Here is a 26,262-nt window from a genome sequence, read left to right as displayed (position 1 = left end):
GGATACGTTTTCTGTTATGACTGAACCACAAAGATCCAGGTGTTGTTGTGGCCTTTAAGCAGTATGAAAAAAAAATGAAACCACCCACGAGCAGAAGGCCATTTTTGTATTTGTTTAATTATAAACTGCACTCTTACTTCTCTAAAGCTGCATTGTATTAAAACTCAGTGGATATTTAAGCGTGCAGAAGATGCATATTGAAATCATATAATATGACACTACATTTTTCAGTTTTCACAAACATTTATAACTCTGTAACATCCACATAAAGCTTCAATAACACAAATAGGGTCATGTTACACATAAACCACAACTACTTGGATTAAGATTGAGGTATTAAAGTATTCCTCGTGTTTCTGGAAACACTGGTGCGAACGTCTCTTGTGTATTTCAATTACTGACAAATTGTGAACTGTAGTGATTTTATCCCTTTGTTGATGTCCTGTTTTTATATTTATTGTGCTTTTTCATGATGAATGTGTGTGCGTGTGTTTGGGGGATGGGGGTAAATGTCCTTTTAGTAGAGGAGATCAGTGCCTAGAGAAAGAAACAAAGAAACTGGGATGAGAGAGTGGGCGGAGTCTGCTCCGAGGACTATGGCATCTTTACATGAGGTGCGTTCTAAAGGCTATGCTATCTTTTGCCTCGTTACTGTGATTTTGTCTACCTCCTCTACTGATAGCATCAGCAAACTCTTTCCTTTTTTAAAGTCATAGGAGGCTTTGAAAATTCAGACTACTAAAGAAACTTCAGCCTGGAGTTTGTGCTGGTAACCACATAGCGATCAGACATCCGCTAAGCTACTAGAGACAGAGGGAAAATCCGCCTGGATGTTGAATGACTTAGCACATGGCCAGTTGTATCTGTAGGGACATATTTGACTTTACTTTACCAGGGTGACTGCTGCCTGAAGTGTGTGTTTCTCTTTAGTGATCTACAACCCGGGGCTCCAGGAAGTCGAGTACAGAAGCAACGAGGCTGTTTAGTGTCTAAAGGGTTTCAAATGTTACAGTGTCCACTTCCATGTTTTTCTTTCATATCTGATGGCTTAACTGTGTTAACATGTTTGTTACTGGTGCCTCTTACCTTTTGAATTTCTCTGCTAAATTCTCCACAAAGTAGTAGATTTCTTCCCAGTGATTTTTCACACTTCCAGACCTAAAGACAAGGATAAGAGAAACATTAAAACAAACATCACTAATGTAAGAAATGCTTAGTTAATACGATTAAAAATAACCCAACATCCCAGAGACAACATGGAGGAATTCCCATAGAGTAATTTAAAAAATGTCTTTGAAAAACATAACTCTGAATGCAATAAAAACAAAAAGCCAAAGGTTCAGTACTTTGTGATACTGCTATTTAAGAAATGCTTAAATAACTGTCGACGGTTATTCTACAGAACAAGAACACAAAACACCAAGACATAAACTATGATCAGACACAGACTAACTTCCATATGGTGGAACAGTCCAATAAGGACAAACAACAGCTGTGTTAGCCAGAAACAACAGGGGGTAAAATCATTAGCTATACAACATAAAAAACAAGCTGTTCTTGGCAAAACACAAATGTTCAGCCTGTAAGAGTTACTTAATTATCTGCCACAACAAAAGGTATTGTTTGTATTTAACAGAACAAACGTGGCTTTAATTTCAGAGTTTATATCATAGCTAACAGGCAATTTAGATAAATATTTATATGGATAGACGAATAAAACACAGGCTAATGGATGGATGAATGGATTCCAAACTGCTGAATTATGGCGCATCAGGTTATCAAACCAATACAGCACCAGTGAAATAAAAACACAATAAATATACCCTACAAGAAGATGACAACATCTTTAATACTACTAAACTGTCAAAAAATGACAGCGTCAACGTACTTACTATAAATAAAATATAAAACTATAATATATCTAAGATGTAAACATATTTTTCAGGGAGGCACCACTCTCTATACGCTGCTAAACCTTGTATATTAAAGGATTTAAACGTTCATTTCACTAAGAATATGTACCATTCTGTTAATGTATCACAAACACCATTTGGGGTATCACTTTATATAATTAGTTTCAAACGTACTTTAGGGGTGAGTAAGCAAGCATGCTGAGATTAGATTTTATAGAGCCAGGGGCATGGCCTGGTGTGCAATTTAGCACCCTGAAGGATGAGGAAAGAGGTCCTGCTCTCCCCAGGGGAATTCATAAAACAGGCCCAACTCCCCATGGAGTTACATTCATTTCATCAAGGCAGACTGTTTATGTTTTTGTGTGTGTGCCTCTGTGCGCGTTTGTGGTCATTTTAAAGTGTGACCATTAGAGGAGGGGGTTTCCGGCAAGATGTTGCCAGTCAGCAGGTCAACAATTAGCTAACGAGTGGGCCAGAAAGATGACGCATTGGACGTGAGCTAATTGACTGTGGTAAAATTGAAAACCTGAAGCTTACTCAGAATAAAGTCCAAGGCTGACTGAATGTTATTCTAGGTGCTAACTAACTGTTGCATCAGTATTAGACACACATGAATTGGCTAGCACTTCTGAGTTGCAGATTTTCTGTTCAAGGCAGAAGGTCCCATTACATTTTTATCCACAGAAATTACACAGATTTTAATTTATTGAACAATTTTAATTTAAATTAAGTTCCTTGTTTCTGTTAGATCTTAAAGCAGGAGCTAGGTTGAATAATATTATGATCTGACAGTAGCAAAAAGCACTGAATGTGGAGGGGAAGCATGTCAGGCTCTGAAACCAGTTTGAAAAACTGCCCAAACTATGAAATTACAACTAACATGTGGTTAAATGATGCACACTGGCTCCAAAGGACAGTTTCCAACTTTAAAGTTTCACAGTTGTCCAATTCACAAAGCTGAATGTAGAGTTATTTTCTTTGGCATTTTATGACAGAGAAAGGCAGATAAACAAGACAAAGATTTTTGGCTTGATGTGGCATTGATAGGAATGAAAAGACATGGCCGATGGGGTTCTCCCCAAACAAAAGTTTTCCCCGGATGAAAATAACTACAGGGAACATTTCGGCCCCAGAACCAAACCTTGTGGAACTCCTTTGCTTAGCATTCATAGATATTGTTGTCTATCAACTTAGATTGATCTTATAAATCTGGCTTGATCATCTTTCTTTATTAATCTCTTACTTTATCCCACTTTCTTGAAACAGCTAACTGAGGCAGATGGCTGTTTACCTATGGGTCTGGTTCTGCTTGAGGTTGTTGGCTGTTAAAAGGACATTTTCCACTGTTGTCAAGGGCATGCTCTTGTACATAAACTTTTGTATTACCATGGCGCTTTAACAGGTTCATTTAATAATTTGTATTCATACACAGATAGGAAGTAGATTATGTGTTTGAAGTGGAAAAAACATAAAAAGGAAGTAAAAAGGGATTAACTGGATATAAGTTGGTGTATAACCCTGGGTGCAGGATGAGACTTAAACTGTGTCTCAATTTGGGGTTGAAATTATAAGCCTTTGATGCAGTGCTGTGTGACGTAATCAGACTTCATATGCACACATCCAATGATGCAACCCTTTATTTGGGACAAAGCCGTAGTTTTTTATGTTTTCCAGGTAATGGCAAACACAAAAAACACCAATACCTACAAAAAAATGTTGTTTATAGGTGACTGTGACAGTCAGCACAGGACATGAAGAAATAACTTAAACATGAAATTTAATGTAATAAGGGCTTTAACAACACACCTTGAAATCAGTTAGGAACAGGCTGTATGGGAGTCACTGGGAACCAGACTAAACATTGACTCTGTTTTCCTAGCTTACCTTTCAGTTGTATTAGTGTCTAGAACACTCTCAAATCTTTTTGAGTGAAGTTTAGAAATAGCAAACAGAAATAACAAATTACACTCTCATGGGATTTTCTTTCCCTGACCGGATAAGAAAACATTTGTTCAGTAAGTAAAGAACAAAACTTTGAATAGAAAGGAATTGTGACTAATGCTTAATGCATACAACTGTCTGCCAGAGGGGTTAAACCCCACTGTGTTTTGTCTTCTTGCCTGGCAGTGGAGCGGTAACGATTTGGCCAAGCTAAGGGGAAAACATAGCCAGGGAATACCCAGGACTTCCCCATCATGCATCAGACACTTAAAACTCTTTATCCTAACAAAACAGAAATCTTCATTTTCTGTTTGGTAGACTGGACAATGCATGATTAATACCGATGATTTGTATTCTCCTTTTTATGGAGAAGCATTGATATAGCTGTTGACCAGAACCAGCCATTTTTTTGGCAATTACAACTCAAAACAAACAAATCTTTGCTGTCGGAAGCATGTTTTAGGAGAATCAGCACCAAGAACAGTAGCTGTCATAGCAAAAATGAGAGCCAGCTCACACTCAAACTTCATCAACCCTAAATCCAAGGAAAACAAACACACTGATTGCTCAAAAGGAAGGTAACTTCCTAAGGAAAAACAAGAGTCTTGTACAGCATCTCTGCCAAAGCTACAGATTCACATTGGACTCCCTCTGGCCACATGTCCTGGTAATATACAAACCTTCTCTAAATACAAAAGCATCAAAATAACATACACGTTATGTAAGCTTCAATGTTTTGGGCAGCTAAACACCCTACCTAAGCGATTTCTCTGTGTTTTTTAAATCTGACGACATGACTTGTTCTCCCACATCAAGGCTGTACATTCCTGTGAGGCTGACTATGCAAAAAACAAAAGCGGACAAGATCTTACAAGCAATACAAAATTTCCCCAAAATATAAAAGCATGAGGTGGAAGATGAGAGATTTTTTGTATATTCAACAAAATGTGCAGCGCAAACAGAAATAGTCACACACACACACACACACACACACACACACACACACACACACACACACAGTCTGACCTGAAGGAACAGCAGGAGCCAATTTCTTTTGCAAATGGTTCCATTAAGGCAACAGAGGAGGGGGAAAATACTTTTTCAGCTTTCCATCAGCTAAAAGTCCTCTAGAGTTGTTGGGATAATTCTTGAGTATTTATTTAACATCAGGGTGAATCTGAGGACTCCCACCTTTGGTTTTAAGCTGCTTATCTTAATAACCGAACCACAATGGCTCTTGTTTGCCTTGGACAGGTTCAGTTGTCTGAGGTGGCTGCAGTCGTGGGATCGAGGCCTAGCTTGCAGTTTCACTCACCTGTCCAAACAGCGTTGGGAAAGGAAGTGGTCGATTTCTTTCTATGATCCTTGGTGAAACTATTTTATGGGGTGCCTTGACCTCCTCTAAATCCTTTGATCTATTTTTAATGATCTGCGTTGATCGCTGAGGTTAAGTGGTTTTGGGTTTGGACTCAGAAAATACAGTTATTTGACAGATGAGGGATGTTGAGTTTGCGACAAAGTGACTAAGCCAAACAGAAGTTTGAAGTTAAGCCATAACAAAAACTCTGAAGCCAATGACAGTGTTTTCCTCGATTGGACCAGTTCTTAGCAAGATGAAGTGCATGTGTCTGGCTGAAAGCCATTTGAGGGCAGAGAGTACAAGAAGAAATAAAAGAGAAGAGCAAGGGAAAGGGAAAGAAAAAGGAAAAGAAGAAAAAGCCTTATCATCAAGATTTCATTAAATTCTGCTGACTGGGAGTGAGATCTTGTAAAAAAATCAGTTGGCTCAAGTGCTAGCTTATCTTCCAAGAGGAAACATGTCAATGGTTTGATGACAACTCCAAGAGTAAGGCCAAGTTTCTCTCCTCCAACTTGCTTCAGTTTTCTTCAGCCATCACAGCTAGCAAATATGAAAAAAAAAACAGTAAAACACCATCACCAACACCAGCAGACCACCAAAGCAAGAGGTTAACAACGGATACAATCACTGACTAGAACATTTAGGGTTTGTTGACCAGGGTCACAATGTTTATAGTTTGTTTTTATCTGTTTCATCAACTAATTGGTTAAAAACCAGGTAGAGTCCCTGACAGCAAGGACAGGAAATGAATAGCCTAAAGAATGGTTTGCATGTATCCTCCATAGGCTGAGTCTAAAACCTTAAAAGATACCCACTACAGTGATATCTGAAAAACAGATGTGCCAATGCAGTTGAGGGGATTATGAAACCGATTATTTCCCTTCCTAACATCTTTAATCTTTAATCATTTTTTAAAATGTTTTTTCTGTCTGCATGGTGAGATTTCAATGGACGGATCTGTTGAAAATGACTCAGTGTGTAAGTGTGTTCAGAGAGAGAGAGAGAGAGAGAGAGAGAGAGAGAGAGAGAGAGAGAGAGAGAGAGAGAGAGAGAGAGAAAGTGATACATGAATGTGTGTGCGCTGAGGAGACAATAAAGTTCAGCTGAAGGAACAGAAGAGTTTACACAGAGACACAGAATACAAACAAACAGAGAAGAAATACCCAGTACAGAACAAAGTATAAAATAAAGTGGAGACACTCCAATAGACCACAATAAATCATCATTCTGCTGTGGAGGCTGGACAGCACTGAAGCAGAACGGGTCTTTTAAGGATTATTAAAGTTGACTTTGAGGTCACAAACTAAAAGTGTTGAGATTGCAAAAATCTAAAGACAACACTGACAGTGCACAGCCACGGCTTTGGCTGCTTTAAGAAAATGCTAATGTCATGTTGCAATAAGAAATCACAATAAATGAATGCAAACATTCTGATAATCATTAATAATTTAAGCCTCTTTGACTGCCAACATGTCAAGTGTTTGTTAAGATATTGTTGAGATTTGAAAGGCGGGCCGACATGCCGTCCCTCCAGACTGGCAGTTAAAATCAGGCTCGGGCAACACTTCTGTAATGGTCCTTTCTCCTTCTACTTTAAAGCAGCTTTGGTCCATATTTTATATGAACAGTAGTTCAGAGGCATATGTGAAAATAATGATCAAAGAATCAAAACTTCTTAATGTTCGACCTCAACTGCTTAAACCCCTTTGTCATATGTCAGCTCATTGTTTAGGTTGAATTATTTCAGTTAGGTCGAGTCTCATCACTCAATAATATCCTTTGACAAACCTCACAGTAAGCTAATGAACCATTATGCAGCATTTTTTACAGGAGATAGTGTAAACCTAAAAGAGCACAACCAAAAATGTATTTATTCTTGTTGGTATTTCATACAACAGAGACACCACTGCAAAAGAACACTGTCAGGTGTGTGTTATGAAGACTCATATAAATGTGTGAGGATTGAACCAAAGTGTATCCCTGTTGTGTTTTATAGCCAGTTGTGTTGCCCCCATACGACCAAGGATTTAAATAACAAGTAAAAAGTATCTTCAAATGAGTTTAAACAGTCAAAGTTAAAAACAAAAGTGGTTGTAAAAAGGGACCTCTACGTTGACTTTCTTTTTTGCAATCCTGTAACATCAGCAAAGGTATTACAGCTGAAGCATATGTTTTTCATATTAAGCCTTTTCAAAATATTCTCTAAAACAAATGTTTTTTTTAAAGTTATGTCTCATACAAGTCAACTCTAAAATTCCCAGCAAGCACTTCTGCCTCAGAGGTTGATGGTATGACGCCATGTGGGAAAAAGCTCCGTTGGTCTGAGGGCTTAGCGGCTCTCAGCTTCATTCTCACGGTTCAAAGTGTCGAAGAAGGAACACAAAAGGAGAAGAAAAAAAATCCCAAACTCTGCTAAGGAGGGTGTCTGCAATTCCAGCTGGAGCAACCCACACCACCCCAGCCTGCAGCCAATGATGGTGCTCCAATTTAACTGACTGGGCACAAGGATCTGTTTGTTTAAAACCACTAACCTACTTTTACAGCCTTTGCAGAAGTCAAAGTCTTTACTGGGTGATTGCTGAGCTAATGCTGTACACCTATTCCAAAACCAAGAGGAATTCTTTGGAAAAGAAATAGATAAATTGATAGCTGGAAGACAGGCACTCAGGATTTATGTCACAAGACAAGAGGTTTTCCTTTCCACACTTTTTCTGAACAGCTTCAATATATTTTTCTCTGTGCAATCAATCGATCAATCAATCAATCAATCAATCAATCAATCAATCAATCAATCAATCAATCAATCAATCAATCAATCAGATAGACCAAGTCCTTACTGTGCACTTTGTTATAGTATGTACAAAGACCCAACATTCATCAATCTGCCATTAGCAAAGAACTTGGTAACATTTAGCAGACTCATGTTGAACAGTCATCTGCCGCAACTGTGTACAGACAAAGTAAGAGTTTCATTCATGACCAGAAGGTTGGATTAGAGTAGGAGCAGAATTCATCAACTTCAAAACCGCTGGTATTGTTTTATTCCTGAGGGACTTAGGACAGCATGATGTCATTTAAAAACACATTTCTTCCTGTTGAAAACACTAAAGCAGCACGCTGTAAAAGACAAAATGACAAGAGCAAGTGCCATTCCAAAGCAACAACGTATTCCCAAAGCCAGCAAATCTAAAATATTTATGGACTGCAGCTGCAGTGAAGTTTTTCTGCTGAGTGGCAAGGATTCAAGCAGCATGACCCAACAACGCCCAACCGGTGTGCCAATTTGTGACTTCATCAGCAACAACAAAAACATTTTGCAGCTGTGATTAGTGTTTTAAATTGTGAAGACAAGACAGAAATGGCTCGCTTTGACCAGAGAAAGAGTATGATTCAAAGAAGGAGTGTGGAGAGAATTGTTTCTTCATGTTACAGCTTTGATATGCTGTAACACAAAGTACAGGAATGAGAAGAAGTCTGTGGAAAGAGGAGGCAATGGAAGTCTGTTGAAACAACACACAGAGAGAAGTTGAAGAATGAAAGATCTTGTAGACTTTGTCACAGAAGAGAGGAAGAGGAAGACAGCTTTTCGAAGTATTCTTGTCCTTTCCAGCTGCTTCATTTGTATTTCAAAAACACTACAAGGCTTTTTTATTGCAAACAATTTCCTTGATAAAAGAAAAAAAAATGCCCCATGTCAACCTCAAAAACAGATTGTTTCATTCTGTCTAAATAAAGAGTTTAACATCTGCATTTGGCCTACACAGAAGGTGAATTCCTCTCTGCCATATGAACACACCCAAATCCCTCCTCCAGCACTGTGTTCCATATAAAACAACAAGCTGCAGCCCGCCTGCTCTGAATCAGCAAAAATACATCCTTTTTGTGAACATAAGTAGCTATAGGGCTGAAAAGAATACATCAAATGATCACAGTAAGGCTGATAGCTTCACAACTCGAAAGCTAAATCAACCAACAAGACAATCTCCTCAAAACATGGCTGCCCAAAAGTCCTTTATTCATTCAGACCTCATGCGTCTGGATTTCGGGTCGGAAAACTACGTCAGCTACTGGTCATCCGCGTTTGGTTTTATATATATCTTCTGCCAAGCAAGCTATGTTACTCTGGAGACTGAAGTGTTGATCTCTCTCTCTGAAAGTTGGTTGGTAAAGCCTTGGTCCAGACCGATTTTTAAGAAAAATAATTGCTATAACATGTTGCACAGACAATTATGGTTCCCAAACGCTGAATTTGAACAACTTTGATAATCTTTGGATTTGTTATACGAGGTCAAATGTTTAAACTGGCCGGTCAAACACATCATCGAACATGCCTGGAAAACAAACGACATTCCACTGCACATTTTGTGTTCTTCAGCAAGTGTTAGCATGCTAACACGCTAAACTCAAATAGCATTCATAGTAAAAATGATAAACTTTACAGGGTAAATACTTCACTCTATAAGGCTGAGGGGTGTACATTTTTCCTGACTATTGGAAAAGTAATTCTGCTTAAACAGTCTTTTTATTGTTCAACATGAATGCCTGTGCTACTTTTCTGTATCTAAAATAATTAAATATAGAAACAGTGATGAATTTAAAGCCTCTGGTTAGATTTATCCAACTTGCTAAATTGTAAAACAATGAGTGAAGTGCTACTCTGAGCAGAATATGATGATGCCTGTAACACACAAGCTGCGAGAATACACGACCCCTCTGAATTTGACTGATACTGTGAATCTCCCTGAGCTGAGCACAGACTTGAAATATCTCCTGTTGACAAGAGGTAGCCAAGATCTGTATATTTAATAGAGCAGTTATGTTTCCATTGCAGTTAATGATGGTTAGAATATTTGGGAGCATTAGTCAATTTGTCAGACATTACCAGAGACACAGAGTTGCAGCTTTTTGAAAAAGTTTGATTTTGATGGCAACACGCGTGAAAACTGACAATGGTGAATGTAGTACAATTCTCTGAGGGTGTCCATTATCAGGAATTATTGCATTGTGAATGTGAAAACCTGATCATGCTGCAGCTTGTGATTTTAAGTACAACCTCACTTTGTCCCTAACACAGTTATAGAGTTGTCATATCATTTCTGTGTTGATTTATTTAGGTAACAGTGGTGGAGAAATCTTTCTATGTCTTTCAGAGAACCACATACCAATACACAAGGACATGATGTCACATAGGTCAATGTGGGTGAGGTGGTGAAGTGAGGAGCTCTTTGTTTTTTTCCCCATTTCTTTCAGTTTCATTTGGTGACACTAGTTGGTTTAGTCATCTTTCCTGTTTCCTGTGTACGTGTGTATTAAAGACAGAGGTCAACATATTTATTTAGCTGATTAACCTTTTAGTTCTGTAACTGGAAGTGTTGTTGTTGTTTCTCACCCCTTTAACACCATATGGGTCAACCATACTTTCCTTTAGGTAATCACATGTAGACCTGCAAGGCACTGGGGCTAGTGTGTATCGCAACAGCCCAAATTTTCCAAACCCAGTCCCAGATGTCCCAGATAGAAACTGGCAACCATTCAGTCATTAGCCTGCTCAACCCTACAGACTGGAGCCACCCTTATGTCTCACTGTCCTACATGTGAGAGCCATGACGTGACATCACAAGTTATTTTCCTCATTACTGTGAAACTCCTGACTCTCTGCTCCTAAAGGTTTCTCATTCTCAATCAAACAGACCAATTCCAGCCCCATCAGGTTAACCATGAGTTTATAGTTTCTTTCCAGCTAAACACTGTTTTTTATCATGTTCAGTGCCAATGTTTTCAGCAACGCTAGCACCATGACTCAAGGGGACGGTAATATCAGTCGTTTGGTCTAACACTTCGGTTCATGCTGAAACACCTCATATAAACTAATGACATTCCCATCAGCCTCAGCTGTACTTTCAGTTAAGTGCTAATAAGCAATGTTATAAACCAACAAGCTAAATTCAGATGGTAAACATTGAACACAACACTATGCCTGCTAAACACTCCAGATTCTTTCCTCATGGAGTTCATGTTCTCCTAAAACTTTGAGAGTGCATCAAGAAATTATGAAAAAAAGTTACAGTTTAACCATTGACCTACCAATTTAGAAATACCCAAACCAGAGACATGCTATTTTATCATTAATTAAAAGTGCTTTATCCTATCATAGTTTTTCCCGACTTCCCAAACAATCAATCTGTTATTAATCCTGTCAGAATTATTTATTTTTCTGTTGAAATGATTGTTTTTTGAAAATGCCAACGAACTGCAGTGAAAACTGTCAAATATTTTTTTATTTCTAGGTTAAATTAAACACATAACAAGTGATGTTTGAAGAAAAATCAGTCATCAAATTTCTATAATGGTTGGTCCTTCAAGTAGCCTATATCATGGTTGGTGTTATCAGGGACCCCAGTTGGTAGTTCATGCATGCTGGAGTATGTTGGACGGCTTGATGGTTAAGAATTTATGAAAATATTTTATATTATTCAACGTTGGACCTCTTTGTGAATGAACCCTTGGGAGATTTTCTTGTTCAACACGGTCACACTTCCTGCATGTCTCTGCATTGCTTAAACTAAAAGGCTTCTTTTTTACTCCAGTAAGACTAGTGAACCAATACCAATTGTCTGTGTGGTTTAAACACACCTGTGTCCCCACAGAAACTTTCAGTATTGTCATCTGTTTCTAATGAAGCTATTTTAGATGCTGAACGCTAACACGCCTTGACATTGTGAGCATGCTGACGGTAGAATTCAAACCATTCTGTTTCTACTATCTCACATACTGTAGCTGCCACTGTGTTAATTATTGCTTCATTTTTATCACACAACTGGTATTGCCTGAATGGGTTAGAAAAGCTGACACTGGATTGAATTTGTATGTTAATACAGAGTCTAATATCGATGTAATAGAAAGACTGGGATGACATAAAAGCAGCTATTTCTGATAACCACAGCTTTGTATCCCCCTCTGCTCAAAAATAGTGCTCAATCCAGTCTGCTGCCACTCGCGCTGAATTCAAATCAATTCAAAGTGTGGTCCTTTGTACCCTCAAATTTTTCCAAACAACTTGACTGAAATCTAAATCACCATGTTGTGCACCATTTGTCCGTTTGGGGGGGATGGGAGAATAGAAGCAGTAGGTTTATGTCTGGATTTTTCCAACAACACAACAATGGAGAATTGGAGTCTAGAGAACAAGCAATGATGTAAACTAAGAAAAATGTATTATTGTCTCACAATGATGAAGGAATGAGTGTCAGCATTCAAGTATCCTGTCCCTTCTGCTGTTGTTTGTACTAAAAAACCCCCTTCTTCTCACACACTTTACGTCTTCCATATGGACCAACCCGGGCAGAGTTCAGACCATTCTCATAAAACCAGTTCAGGCCTGAGGGATGGGGCCGCGGGTAGGCTTAGAGAGCTCTCTAACGAGCTTCTTCTTCTTGTTTGAAGTCCACAACCAATGGCTAAACCTTGTTAGTCACCCAGAGAGTGGGCACCAAAAGCACGCAGACAAGCTAACAATAGAATCTGACATTGGAGGAAAAAAAAAAGATGTTGTTGCCTAATTTACAGCATGTGTCGGTGTTTACCTCGTAGCACAAGCCAAACGCAGCCCTCCACATCTGTGAAGCAGTCTCATGTTTTGTCTCCACTTCAGCCAATGTTGAAGTCCAGTGTTTACATCAAAGCAGCAAGCACTGATCCCCGCTGCGGGCCATCAGTGTGAAAAATGTAAGCCCTTTGGTTAAAGCCATCCACACAGTGTGAGATGTTCATCAGTGATGCTAATTTGCATTATAGACTTCCTATTCCTCTATCTTACAACCTCATATAAAATGTGGCAAAAGGCCTTTAAAGGTGATGCGTGCAACATCTCGTTTGCCAAATTAAGACCACATTTTCCATAAATGTTGCTGCTTCCTGTCCTCCCTTGCTTCCCCTCCCCATTCCTGGCATTGCTCCATCAGTGCAAGATGAAGGATAAAAAGGCTGAAACAGCGACACGCTTTAAATCCAGGTTATTTCAGATACACTTTGTAGATATAGTTGAACTTCAAAAAAAGGTTCTTTGTTCTCACAATGAATGTTCTTTATTCATTTAGTGGCCGTTGAGTCACAACATGGGAGTGTGATGTGCATTGAAATGTGTCTATAAATGTACAGCACTGACACTGTAAGTGAAGCAGTCACTCTGAAAGTTTCTCCTGCTTCTTTCTGACTTTTTTTTCTTCTCTCTCTCCGGCTTAAGTCCAGCGCCAAGATGTCACATAACCACATCATTTTTCCTATGTGGGCGTATGGAGAGTGGAAATGTAAGAGGGAACGGTGAGCAGTCACTAAGCAAAAAAAGCAAAAAAAAAAAAAAAAAAAAAGCCCCTTCAGCATGGCTCTGAAGACAAGAAAAGCTTTATTTGCTTTAGGGATTTTATATGTATTATTTTTATTTTAAGGAGAAAAACTTATTGATGAGTTGAAAGAAGCAAATTGTGTTTTACTTGTCGAGAAGAGATAGAAAGGTAACATATTTGTAACATCAATGTGGTCTGCCCTCTTTCTGCTTATTCAGCACACTGTAACTCTGCAAGTCAGCCTCCTTCACAGCGTCATCAGACGGATGCAGCTTCGCTAATTAGCAACCCCGACAGCCACAATGTCTTTTAACATTTTTTTTTATAAAACAATTATTTTAAAAGCTATAATTTCGGTGTCACTCGTGTCATGTTCTAAAAATAGGGTTCACATTTTGTCCCGCATTACATTATGACAAAACGAAGGAAAATTACCCACAATGAAACCTTAAAAGTAACGAATAGTAGCTAAAATGCAGATGTTGAGCTACATTGTTTAGCTATTTTTTTCTCCAGGGAAACTGCTGCAAATTAGCATCAAAAAGTTATTCCCGTTATGTCTTTATGAATAGATAACGGTGTTTCCACTTACTTATCAAGCACAAAGTACAGGTCAAACGCCCCCTGACAGGAACTTTCCTCTTCCTCTTCGTCCTGCAGCTCCGGCTCTGGTTCGGGTTCGGCTCTTGTTGATGGAGAAGACACCAAAAATAATCCGAATAAAACCAGGACAACATGCAAGTTCAACCAGAACATCGCCATAATTTTCCTCGGTGAAAAAAATTAAAGTCCTTCAGTGGAAAAGTAGAAAACATAAAGCAAAACGTTGTCGTGTCTCTTTACAGTCCAGAGACAGAGTATTGTTCAGGGGATGCAACTGAGACAAAGGAAAGGATGCAGGCGATGCGTTCACTTCTGTATCTGGAGCTCACTTTGTAATCATGACCACCCGCATCCCAGTCAAAACAGACAACTGGGGGAGAAGCTTTCTCTCACCGGGAATGTTTGGAAAAGAGAATCGGATATTTTGAAAATACAGTTGCAGGTAGCTGAGGAAAATGGTTTACAAAAAAATATATATTTGCAGACACGATTCGCAAAAGGCTGAAACTGTTAAAATGATGGAATGGAGGTCGCAAAAAGCCAAGTGAAGCTGGGTAATGCAGAGCAGCGTTGGCGCTGGAGGAGCTGGGAGCCAGGGGGACAGACTTGGCTGAGATTGACCAGGTTTCATATTACAAACTGAGGAGAGAGAAAGAGGGAAAATGGGTCAAGATCCCATTTTGCGCCTCCCTCACGCGGAAGACTGGAGCATTTATTGGAGACCCAGCGCAGAGGAGGATATGGGATGATGAATGTGACATAAGCATCTGCCCCTAACCACTTTAACAAATTTGTCTTTTTTTAAAATTGTCTCCTTATTAATTAGTACAAGTTTGTTTGCTTACTCTGTGCTGTAAACACAAGTTAATGACAAGGGGCATGAGCAGTGCAATCCTCTGTAATTACACCATCATTAATGCAAAGGAGTCATGCAATCATTAATTAAAGGAGAGTGTGACAAATATATGCTTATTAACACTTTAACAGGATTCAGTAAATACACAGTTACACAAAATGTGTTTTGTTTTCATCAAACATATGGAGTTGATCCACATACTATCATTTGTAATGCACATAATTTATTATTGAGAGGCTGGAGGGGAAGTATTACATAGGAAGTTTAGTTTGACTGTTTATTTAACCTGCTTCCTATACATGAACTTATCTTAGGCTATTGGTCCCAGCTGCGGCACATAGGGATGAACAGAGGGGGAAAGGGGGTTGACATATGATTTATGAGTTAGGTTGATAATATTTTTTGTTTGTTTGATTGTTTTGTTTGGATAGTCTGCTCTGTATTTGTCCTTTTAAAAGTAGTTTACTCTTTTATTTGCCACATTGGTGTTTCACATTTGGAAAAATGACAAAGATAAAGCTTTTTAGAAAGTTCACTTTATAGAGGGAACTGTTGGTGTTATAGCAGTGAGAAGGGCTTAGTAGCACTTGCTAAGGAGTTTTGGGTTGTTGTCAAAGAAATGTTAAGCTTTATGAAAGGCATATTTTTTGACACTGAGGGTGTTAGTTTAGAACTCAAGGTTTAGAATAATATAAATGTGGACATTTGATTGTTTGCATGTTTTTCTTTTGAATACCTCTGTGTAGTGGGGTAAAATTGCCAAATGGGCCTTAACTCTGTGATACATTTTCTTTTATAATATCATGGTGAAATGGACTACTACATGAAATGGGTTCAAGTCTGTTGTTTTCACAATATTGTGATGTGTTTTTGAAATGTGTACTAATGTATCCGTGTTATGGAATGTATTGTTCACTTACTAAAACCGGTTTCTGATCTGAGCTTAGAGCTGCATCAACAAAGCTTTTTTTTTTCTACAGTGGATCAAACAGGGAATTCATTGTTTTCTCTATATATGACAAATATTTGCGGTAACAAAACTTGTATGTATTATTTAGCCTCTATTATGCTAAGTAACAAACATGGGCTTAGGTTATTCTACTGTAACTGTCTGCTGTCAAAGACAAACATGATCCTCCAGTAATTGATATAATTGCTGTTAAAGGCAGAGTGTGCAACATATTACACATATAAAGCAAAAATCAAGTATATCCTGTGTAAATGTCTCTCTGAGTCATGACTGTCCACAATGAGTGAGAAGCGTGAGGCCCGCTGGCTGTGTTGTTGTCTGAGCCGTGTTTACATCATGTTTACATGGACGGGACGGCCTTATGTATAAAGCTGTTTTAGTCAAGGACTAGAGAAAAGAAGAGTATAATATCGCCTACTCACTGCTTATTAGGATGTCACATAAGTGTCTTTAGATCACAGTCATTCCATGTCAATTTATGTGCAATATGAAGCTATGAGTTTACCAAAGTGTGCTAACATTAGCCTACTAACACAACAATGCAGGCCACAGGCAGCTCGAGTAAAGGACAATTTTGCGCTTAATGGTGCTTTATTATGGTGCAGTCTAATTGATAACTCCTTCATGCGAACAGGAGTGGAGAGGGGGTGGAGGTGTGTCGCAGGAGGAGAGCGGAGGCTTCAGAATAGAGGAGGTGTCGCCAAACAGCAGTTTGTTTTGGTTTCTCGATGGTGCTCAAGGGCGACATCTACTGCATCAAAAAGTCGCACATTCTTCCTTTAAACATAGTGCGATCTTTACTTTTGTACTGTCATTGTACAGAACAAGTTCTGGAAGCTGCATAGCATTGCATTGTCAAATGGATTGAGCATACTGTATATATTACTTACCTTTACTCTATTAAAGTCTCTTACAGTACATTTGTGTTGCTTGACTGATGGATTTTCCCCCCAGCTGTTTGGAACCCATTCTAGGTTGAATCTGTTTCAGATGAAAGAGGAACTGTCTGCACAAATTATTATAGAAAAGCGACAATCACACTTCTTGTTTTTGATTTGTCTTTTTTATTGTGTATCACCACTGAAATAGCCTGGGTAATCCCACATGGCGTAGTGGACACACAATGTTTCCAATTTACACAACGTCATCATGTGCCAACAAGTGGATTACATCAAAAAGGTCCCAATCAAAAAAATCTAATCATATATTTGTGACTTCTCAAAAATTACTCTTTTGATGTTACTGATTTTAACATTGCACGAAACTTCCTTAAAGAGACAGCTCCTTAGTAGCACTCATATTAAAAACCTTTAACATTTTGTGTTAGATTCAACAGCATTTTAAAACTTGAAGTAAATCCTCCTGGTGAACCTTTGCTCTACATTATTAGCAGGCTTAAAAGGCCTAGGTTCTGAGATGATGAATAGCAGATTAAACTTTGTACGTAATCTACATTCCTCTCTCCATCAACGTTTCTAAATTCTAAATCTTGTAACCATTTGGCTGCCAGAGCAAAATTGACTGTTTAAAAGACCCCTGACTTTGTTCAGGTAGTGGTTTTTACTTCTGGCCTGCAAAGTGCTTGTTGAAAATGGCCTTGGCTGTGCCGAGAGCAGCGTCAGCTGCCACGGGTATGTGCGGTGTGATTCCAACTCCCTCCCATGCTGGCCCGGTCGAAGTGTCGGAGTGGATCGTGGGGATGGTGAGGAAGACGCCGGTCTCGCCAACACTAAAGGTCAGGGGTGGGTGGGAGGACCCGGCGGTGGTCTCTCCAACAATCATTGCACGACCGAGCTTCTTCAGAATGTAAACAAACTCTTCTGCAGCTCCAGCAGTCGTTCCACTGGTCAGGATGATCAGGCTCTTCTTTGAGCCGTACCTTATGCCTGAGGAAGAGAATGAAGGATGTGGGGTTGAAAATGTAAGACAAACCAAACACTATAAACCTGAGTGATGGATACAGAAAGATGAAGTATACACAGAAGACAGGAACCCAAATATATGATGTTTTATTCAAGAACCTTCTTTTCATTAATTCATTTAAGAACCTGTATGTAAGTCTTGTAAGTAATTAAGTTTACATGTAAGTCAAAACAAGCCACTGGGAGCAGTGGAACCAAGCTGTTATATTGACATTATTAAAATTTTAAGATGCCGTAGCATCATTTTACAAATTTGCAGTAAAGTCAGCAATGAGTGAAATGCTTAGATTTTTCTTTATTTACCAGTGAGCTCAGGCAGACTCAGGAGCTCTGATGTGGTGCCGGATGGTCTGTCGTACAGCTTGTCAAGCACAATCTGCTTGTCAGCATCAAAGAAGTAAGAGCAGAACCCTGAGATGGCTGTAGTGGGGCCTCCAACATTGTTCCTGCAAAATCAGTTAAATAACAAAAATGAAATTCAGTGATAACATGTTTACTTTTTATTTATGCAGGCTATAAGGTTAAAAATAGCCAGATCCTTAAAATACAACACTAAACTTATCCGGACTAAGTCAGACAGTCTAAGTCCTTTATTTAAAGATGTGGATTGACAAGCTTGAGAAGCTTTAGCGGATGATTTGTTTCCAAAACTGGACACACTGAATTTGCACCGTGAGCAGGATTACCCACCTGAGGTCAATGATCATGGCATCAGTGTTGACCACTTTGTTCCAGACATGCTCAACAATAATCTGGGCGATGGCCTTGACCTCCTCAAAGTCTCCGAACATGTCGAAACGCAGGTAGCCAATGTTGTTTTCAAAAACGTCAGTTTGAAAGGAGACTTTGATCAGCTCAATGTACATCTCTGGAGAATAATCCTGTGGGATAGCAACAAACAGGCCAACAATTTTTTTTTACAGCAAATTCACATGACTCAAATATATGCTATAATGCTTTTGATTTCATACATACTAAACATGTTTTTGGATTTACAATTTTGTGCCATATCTGCCTTTGACTACTCATTTTTATCAAGTTCATTGCAAGCATTTGACATAAATATGTATATGTATATCCATCCAACATACCCAGATAAGTGTAGACAAAAACTTTGGGACAGCTTAACATTTTAAGTTCTATTAGTGAAATATAAGTGTGAAACTCCTCAACACTAACTTTTATTCCTCAATAAGAACTCTATTTGAAAAACAACAATCAATGAAACAGCTGTGTTGATATTTTCACGGACAAAAGGCAATTCTGAAATGTACAAGTGTCTCACCATGGGGGGCAGGGCTGGGATGTTGCTGGTAGTCTTCAGGCTCTTGTCCCCAGACAGGGTCTTCAGGTCAGCAGACAGCTTGGCCTCCAGAGCGGCCTTGGAGAGAACCATGCTGTACTCGCCGTTTGCAAGGAGCCCTTTCAATTTTTCTGCCACTTCAGCCCCGACATCTTCAAAGGCGTAGTTGTCAGCAATCAGGGCTGCCGATCCCTCGACGATTGCTGGAACACTGGCACGGAGGTTGACGATTTTAATGGCAGTTGCAAGGGCATCCTCAGCATTGACCGCCACGTCCGGAGTCACACCTGAAACCTCCCAGCTGGAGCCAGTGATGGGGTTGATGGACTTTGCGGTTGGAATGGTAACATAGAAGTCAGTGTCGCCTACTTTGAATTTGTCTACTTTCACAGAGCCCCCGGCGGTCTTCTCACCCACAATGGTGGCCCTCTTCAGATTCTGAAGGCAGTAGGCGACATCCTCAGCAATGCCCTTGGTGTTTTTGCTGGTGAGTATAATAAGGGGTTTGATGACACCATATCTCTCCCCCAGCAGTGTGGTCATAGAAAGCATCTTAGTGGTGGTGTCTGAGGGACGGTCATACACGCTGTCAATGTGAATCTGAGGCTCGGCTTCGGTAAAGTAAGACACAATATAGGGGATCCCTGAGATGTCCCCACTGCCAGTGTAGCGCAAGTCAAAAATAAGAGCTGAGGTTGGCAAGATTTTATTCCATACCAGGTCTAGGAGCAAAGGGCCAACCTTTTCAGCGACCTCCTCTCCAAGAATATTATCGATTCTTAAGTAGCCGATATTCCCCTCCAGGATGTCAAGCTTGATTGAGGTCTGGAGGACGGCAATGAGCTGCTCAGGGGGCAAAGGAGGCATCTGAGGGTGCACAGCTGGGATGTAGTTCGGCTCATAGGAGACCATCAAGCGTGGGTCACTGATTGTTAGCTGAAATCCAGCACTGAGGACATTAGCCAAGGATTCACCATCTGGGATGTTGAGAACCTCTGTGTTGCTGCCAGCTGCTGCAATTGCCTCCTTCATGCCCGCCAGCTTCTCTGGTGAGCAGTAATTGTCCATGACAATCTTAGCCATATCGACGATGACGTTGGGAGGAAACGCAGCATGGATAAAGATGGCATTTCCCAACAATAACAAAGATGCTACCAAAAAGACAGCCTTTGCCATGTTTGTCACTTCAGTCAGAAAAAAGTGAGTTGATGGAAAGTGGAGGATGTTGAGCCAAGCCTCCTGCTCCGAGGAGGTTCTTTGTCAAGTGGCTCTGTTTTGTCTGGAAGGATTCTGTTAACACACAGTTAAGAGGATTTAACCCACAATAAACCTCTAATCGTATTATCCTGAGTGCCTCTGTATGGCAATAATAACCTAGCCAAGTGGGTGTAACAACAAGACGTTCTTGCCAAAGATACTTTCCTTAAATTAACACAAAGTGTTTTAAACACCTATTTAGATCGACCCTTGTCATGAATGTTTTCTCACTTACAAATAACTATTTAATTATTTTGCTCTTTGGTGTTGGTATTTAAATTGCAAGTAATTTGACTGTGTATTTTTTTAAGGTAGAAAATACAAGAACAGTTTAAGTATAGCATGTGGTTTCTTACAAATACTTGTCCAATGGTCAGACACAAAACTTAAATTGATGTTTTATTTACTCATTATTCTTGATGGTGAAGGAGAAACATTTTGGTTAATATCTGAAGGATAAATCAGAGATAATATAAAACATGACATGTTATTGATTCACAAATGGTACACATTAAAAAGCAGTTGCTCAGTTGTTGGTGGATGTCCCCCCCCCCCCCTCTTTAGTTAAGGATTACAATGTACTTGCTCCCTCTGCTGTAAGGTTTCTAGAAAAGGAGAGTTGAAGAAAACCCACAGTCAGAATACTTACAGAAACAAAGTTTATTAAACAAGAAAATCTAAAAATGAGGAAAGAAAATACAAAATGTTCTTCAGAAATAAAAACATTAACATTCATATGTATACATTTTTTATTCATGCATTCATTTAGTTCAGTATTATATTTACTTAAGAAATACTTTAAATTGAATCAACTGAAATTATTAAACAGAGGAGGAAAAATCTGTTTTAAATGATGGAAAAATAAAACATACAGGTTGGGATATATAAGGTAATTGATAAATACAAAGAGTGTATTATAGCTTACTTAACAGAGCATAATAATTAGTTTACAATACATATATACAACTATGTCTATAATGTTTTAATGTCGATGTGTTGTTTAACATTGAAATCTCTTTTAACAGTTTGCAGAGTGGATATTGGTGGATTTGAGATTTGATCCACAGCTTATAAATTCCCCACTGTAATGACATGTGTCATTATTAAATATTCAGTACAATTCTGTGTGGATGAAAACATCATACAATCGGCATTGTTAAGGAACTCTTGTATTTATGTATTCAATGTTGTTCACGGTGTATGTTGTTTCTGTTGTCATGTGCCTGGGTTTCTAAATGTTTTTTTATATTGTTTTCACCTGGCTGCATACCAACATTTCCCCTCTGGGACAATAAAGTTGAAAGTTGGAAAACTGTAGGAAAATATGAGCAAACAACAATGCCTTAAATAGCATTACTAGATAACTAGATGACAGGGCAAGACAGCTTTATGAACATTAGCCGTTTGAAGAGAACAGCTTGACCAGTTCATTAACTACGAGGACGCAAATACTGCCACACATGAAACAATGATCCGACATTACTGTACATCGGCTAAATAATCGTTCTACATAAAATCATAACACAAAATAAGGAACTACTTTCTCTGCTCTCTGCTCTGCAGTCTTGCTGCTATCATTCTTTGAGCTGCAGGAAGGGCGTCTTTGGCTTGGACAATGACATGAGGCTCAACCCCTGAAGTACTCCACATTTTACCAGTAATCGCACTTAGCACAACCTGATTAGGGATGGAAGCGTATAGGACGCTGTCTCCGATCTGATAGGTTCCACTTGATAAAGACCCTCCAATCGTTGGCTCCCCAACGACTGTGGCCCTATTAAGATCCTTCATTGCTTGCATGAACACTTCTGCTGCTGACCCTGTCATATGACTGGTGAGAATGTAGACATCCTTGGACGGTGGATACCTTTGGCCCATCACTTGTGGCAATGTCATTACCTCTGTCATGGTGTTTGTGGTGCGGTCGAAGACTGTGTAAATATGCTGCAAAGGTTCAACATCAAAGAAATAGGTGCACAAGAGAGGAATTGCTGTTGAATATCCACCAGTGTTGTACCTCATGTCAATAATGAGGGCGTCTGTGTTTACTATCTTGCTCCAAACTAGTTTTATCAGCTGAGGCCCGATGGCTTTCACCACCTCTACATCTGCCATCATGTCAAACCTTAGAAAGCCAACATTACCTGGTAGGAGATCAAGTTTTAACAAAGCATCAATCATGTAACCCACTTCTTCAGCAGTAGGGATCTTTGGGACATTATGAGGCGCCTCGGGCTCGACATTGCAGTGAAAAACATGAATGCGGTGATCACCTGAAGTCTCTTGGATGTCGACCGACAACTGAGAGGCCAAAGATTCAAAGTCGACCACAGACCAGTATAATCCCTCATCCCATTTGCTCAACAGTTCCTTGCCGACAGTAAGTGCAACCTCATGGATTGCATAATATTTTTCAAACATTTCTCCAGTTCTCTCTAGGAGGAACCTGAGTCCTTGGTGAAAATCAGCAATCTCATAAACATTGGCCACAGCTTCCTCAGCTAGCACAATGGCATCTGGGACAACACCACCTCCAAGCCAACATTCACCATTGTTGTCTAAAAAGTTAATGAAAGGGATAGTGATGGCTATATCTGTGCCATCTATTGGGAATGTCTTTGAGTGCATCAGGTTACCAGATGTAATTTCCCCAACAACTGTGCCACGATGTAGGGACTGTATCAGGTAGGCAAACTCTTCGCCAACACCTGCTGTGTGGTAGCTGGTCAAAACATAAACCCCACGTGTGGAGCCATAGGTTGGGCCTGTTATTAGAGGCAAAGAGTCATATTCTGTGGATATGTTCTGAATTCTGTCATATATCGTGAAAAAGTGATGTTTCTTAGATCTGTCTTGCAAGTAGGACAGTATTAGGGACAAAGAGGTTGAGGACCCACCTGTGTTAAAGCGAAGGTCAATAATCAGATTGTTAGTGTCCTTGAGGGGTTCCCATACCTTTTTAGCCATGAGCTCTTCTAGTTCACCCGAAGAAGACGACTTGACAAACTTGTCAAAGCAAAGATAGCCAGTGTTATGTGAGAGAATTTCCACTTTGAAAGTTGTGTCTACCAGCTCTGTCAATAACGCCACATGACTGAGTCCATTGTAGAGTTCAGGGTCCTCCTCTTCTGTAGGAGCATCGTCTTGGTTGTATTTGATGTTGAGTCTTGGATCTTCACACACCGTCTGGAGCTCCTCGTTGAGTCGGGCAGCTAGGTCCTCTTTGGATACCACAGAAAATAAGTCTGTTAATTGAAGACGTTGCTGAAGACTCGGAACCCTATCAGTGAAAGCGTAGAACCTCCCGATTACATCTGAGATATTCTGCACAACTTTTGGAATGGCTTTCCTTATAGCTAGAAGGGACTTTGCTTTTACCACAGCTTCCTTGGCGTTGACTTTGACAGTTGGGGAAACTCCATGAACTTCCCAGCTCTGGCCTGTGATTGGACTTATTGATCTGGCCACAGGAACTGTTATGTAGAACTCTGTCTGAGCGATTCTTATCTTTTGGACACTTACTGACCCCCCAGCAGTCCTCTCCCCGACAACAATGGCCCTCTTGAGATTTTTTAACGCATATGCCACTGCCTCAGCAGCACCGATTGTGCGTTTACTGGTCAAAAGGATTACATCTTTCTTCCTGTCATACCTTTTACCCATTACTGATGGCATTGTCCATAGTTCCCTGGTGGTATTTGAGGGCCTGTCATACACAGTGTCAATATGAATGAGGATGTCAGGGTCTGAGAAATAGGAGATTATAATGGGAACCCCAGACGATTCTCCAGCTGTGCAATACCTGAGGTCGAAGATCAATGAGGATGTTTCAGCAACTCTGTCCCAGATGTTGTCCCTCAGCCGAGAGCCAAGCTTTGCTATTGTCTCTTTTCCAATGATCCAATCCATCCGCAAATATCCAACATTGTTGTCAAGAGTGTCCAGCTTGACAGAGTTTCTCATCAGCCGGGACAGCTGTTCTTTTGGTAGAGATGGTAGCATTGGTGGCATGAAATTTGGCTCGTATGAGACAACCAACCTTTGATCGTTCAGTGCCCCTTGTACTCCAACTGTAAGCACAGCGGCTAGAGTCTTCCTGTCTGAAATCCTCAGGATTTCTCCGCTGTTTATGGCTTGTTGAATGGCCTCGTGCATCCCAACCAGGTTCTCAGGAAAGCAATAGTTATCCAGTAGAATCTTTGCCAATTCTAACACCAGGGCAGGCTGGAAAGTTGAGCTCACAGGCCATAGAAGGAGCATCAATAGCAGGGGAGGTGCGTACTGTGTCATTTTCAATGTCTAAAATCATTAACCCTGGAAAGAGAAATACTCTGTCTTCTTTCTCACTGAGCTGTGTTAGTCCATTTATCTCTGTCGAGAGGTTCTGTTTTATTGTGGGAGGGAACGATGTCATTGTCAGTTTTTTTGGTAAAATCAAACTAAGAGGCTTTTGTCCCAAATAAACCTTTAATCGTATTATCTGCTATGCTTCAACGTGCAGACAATAACAGACAATAACAAATGTTCAACAAGAGCCTACGCAGTCACTTGCTTTTTTCTCACATATACATCACTTCTGTTTAGGTTCTCATTGTTTTATACTTATGCAGTTCTTTTGTCTTATTCTAAGGGGTATAATTTACATACCTCGTTTTACATAAACTTGTAATATTTAGGCAAAAATTTCCATACCTCAGTTTTTTGGGAGCCAACCACATGTTATCTAATTTATAGTGGACCCACTTAATGTTTCTTTTAAATAATAAGATGGTTCAAGGAAGAGGCAAAACTTGTTTGGACACTGACTGATGTGAAAGAGGGATCACACACTCTCTCTCTTTCTCTCTCTCTCTCTCTCTCTCTCTCTCGCTCTCTCTCCTGTGTCTGTTGTGAAAGCTAATGTTGGTATATTTTGGTACTGTTGGCTTTAGAGGTCATGTCTGGGTTGATCCACTGGTGAAATTATTACACAGTTTATAGACATGTGGAGGAGCATTTTAAAACTCATGCCTAATAGAATTTCTTTATTTGAACTTAAGGTTGGATTATCTGCTCACTTACTTTTGGCCTGTCTTGCTTTCCCCCCCTGAAATGCTTCATGTGTTTTTTTTTTTTTTGAAAAAATAAAACATATTTTAATTTGATGCATAGTAGAACAGGAGAAAATGCAGTGTAACTATTCATACTGTGCCATTTTGGACCCTATCCTTTAAATAAAATGGTGTATCTCCTAAACTCTTTTATTTTCACATTTAACTTAAACCTATATTTTGAATGAAATTATTACTTAAGACAATGATTAACACAATCATTGAAACTTAAAATTACTCGTCATTTGTCATCTCCTTTGCAATGCCAGGCATTGCTCAGCTAATCCTAACGTCTTAACCATTAATATCTCCTTAGTGTTACATAATACTATCCCCTTTGCCAATTCCCAGGACACTAACTATGACTTCTTAACACTGTATACTGCTTTTAAGAGTCATTGCCCCCATGTGTTCTAAATATAACACTGGTTAGACAGCAGTGGTTTTGAAATCCTGGCACAATTAAGTTAGAATACAACACAGAGGAAAACTTTTAAGCATGACATTTCTTTTGCCCACCATTTGAACGCAAGACTGCTTGGACTTGTATCGATCAGGTGAACCGACATGGGATAAAAAATGATGTGTTATGCTACTTCAAATTTGTAGAGTTTAAGAATTATAGTCTTCACAAAAAACCCCAACACATATGAATAAGTAGGCAAATAATTTATTGGCCATGTTTTTATCCAATAACTTAAAAGA

General features: G+C 39.5%; 3 protein-coding genes across 3 annotated transcripts in view; all 3 read right to left on the bottom strand.

Annotated features, from left to right (window-relative positions):
* Nucleotides 1-14,774, bottom strand: part of antxr1c (ANTXR cell adhesion molecule 1c) — a 41,253-nt gene extending 26,479 nt beyond the window's left edge. The window contains exons 1-2 of the mRNA XM_061027542.1: nucleotides 14,149-14,774; nucleotides 1,087-1,158 (exon numbers count right to left, since the gene is read on the bottom strand). Coding sequence (XP_060883525.1) covers nucleotides 1,087-1,158; nucleotides 14,149-14,318 — 242 coding nt within the window. The 5' untranslated portion in view covers nucleotides 14,319-14,774. The remainder of the gene's footprint in view (nucleotides 1-1,086; nucleotides 1,159-14,148) is intronic.
* Nucleotides 14,775-17,026: 2,252 nt separating this feature from the next.
* rbp3 (retinol binding protein 3) lies at nucleotides 17,027-20,482 on the bottom strand. The gene is made up of 4 exons (XM_061028595.1): nucleotides 19,193-20,482; nucleotides 18,598-18,788; nucleotides 18,211-18,353; nucleotides 17,027-17,871 (listed from the first exon to the last, which is right to left on the bottom strand). The coding sequence occupies exons 1-4, from the start codon at nucleotides 20,384-20,386 to the stop codon at nucleotides 17,546-17,548; spliced, it is 1,854 nt and encodes a 617-aa protein (XP_060884578.1). The 5' UTR covers nucleotides 20,387-20,482; the 3' UTR covers nucleotides 17,027-17,545.
* Nucleotides 20,483-21,258: 776 nt separating this feature from the next.
* LOC132955656 (retinol-binding protein 3-like) lies at nucleotides 21,259-24,854 on the bottom strand. The gene has a single exon (XM_061028594.1). It carries the CDS (start codon nucleotides 24,755-24,757, stop codon nucleotides 22,004-22,006), a length of 2,754 nt encoding a protein of 917 aa, XP_060884577.1. The 5' UTR covers nucleotides 24,758-24,854; the 3' UTR covers nucleotides 21,259-22,003.
* Between the last annotated feature and the right edge of the window lie 1,408 nt (nucleotides 24,855-26,262).

The sequence above is a fragment of the Labrus mixtus genome, chromosome 21 (assembly GCF_963584025.1).
Source record: "Labrus mixtus chromosome 21, fLabMix1.1, whole genome shotgun sequence".
In the NCBI taxonomy this organism is placed as follows: Eukaryota; Metazoa; Chordata; class Actinopteri; order Labriformes; family Labridae; genus Labrus; species Labrus mixtus.
Note: the sequence above shows the minus strand (reverse complement) of the source record. Positions and strands in the feature narration are given on the sequence as shown.

Excerpts from the sequence above, each read along its gene's own strand:
- LOC132955656 (XM_061028594.1), bottom strand. The coding sequence starts at position 24,757 with ATGACACAGTACGCACCTCCCCTGCTATTGATGCTCCTTCTATGGCCT.
- rbp3 (XM_061028595.1), bottom strand. The coding sequence starts at position 20,386 with ATGGCAAAGGCTGTCTTTTTGGTAGCATCTTTGTTATTGTTGGGAAAT. Across the intron at positions 18,789-19,192 it reads TCCCAGCCCTGCCCCCCATG|GATTATTCTCCAGAGATGTA; the intron begins GTGAGACACTTG and ends GCTATCCCACAG. Across the intron at positions 18,354-18,597 it reads GCCATGATCATTGACCTCAG|GAACAATGTTGGAGGCCCCA; the intron begins GTGGGTAATCCT and ends CTGATTTTGCAG.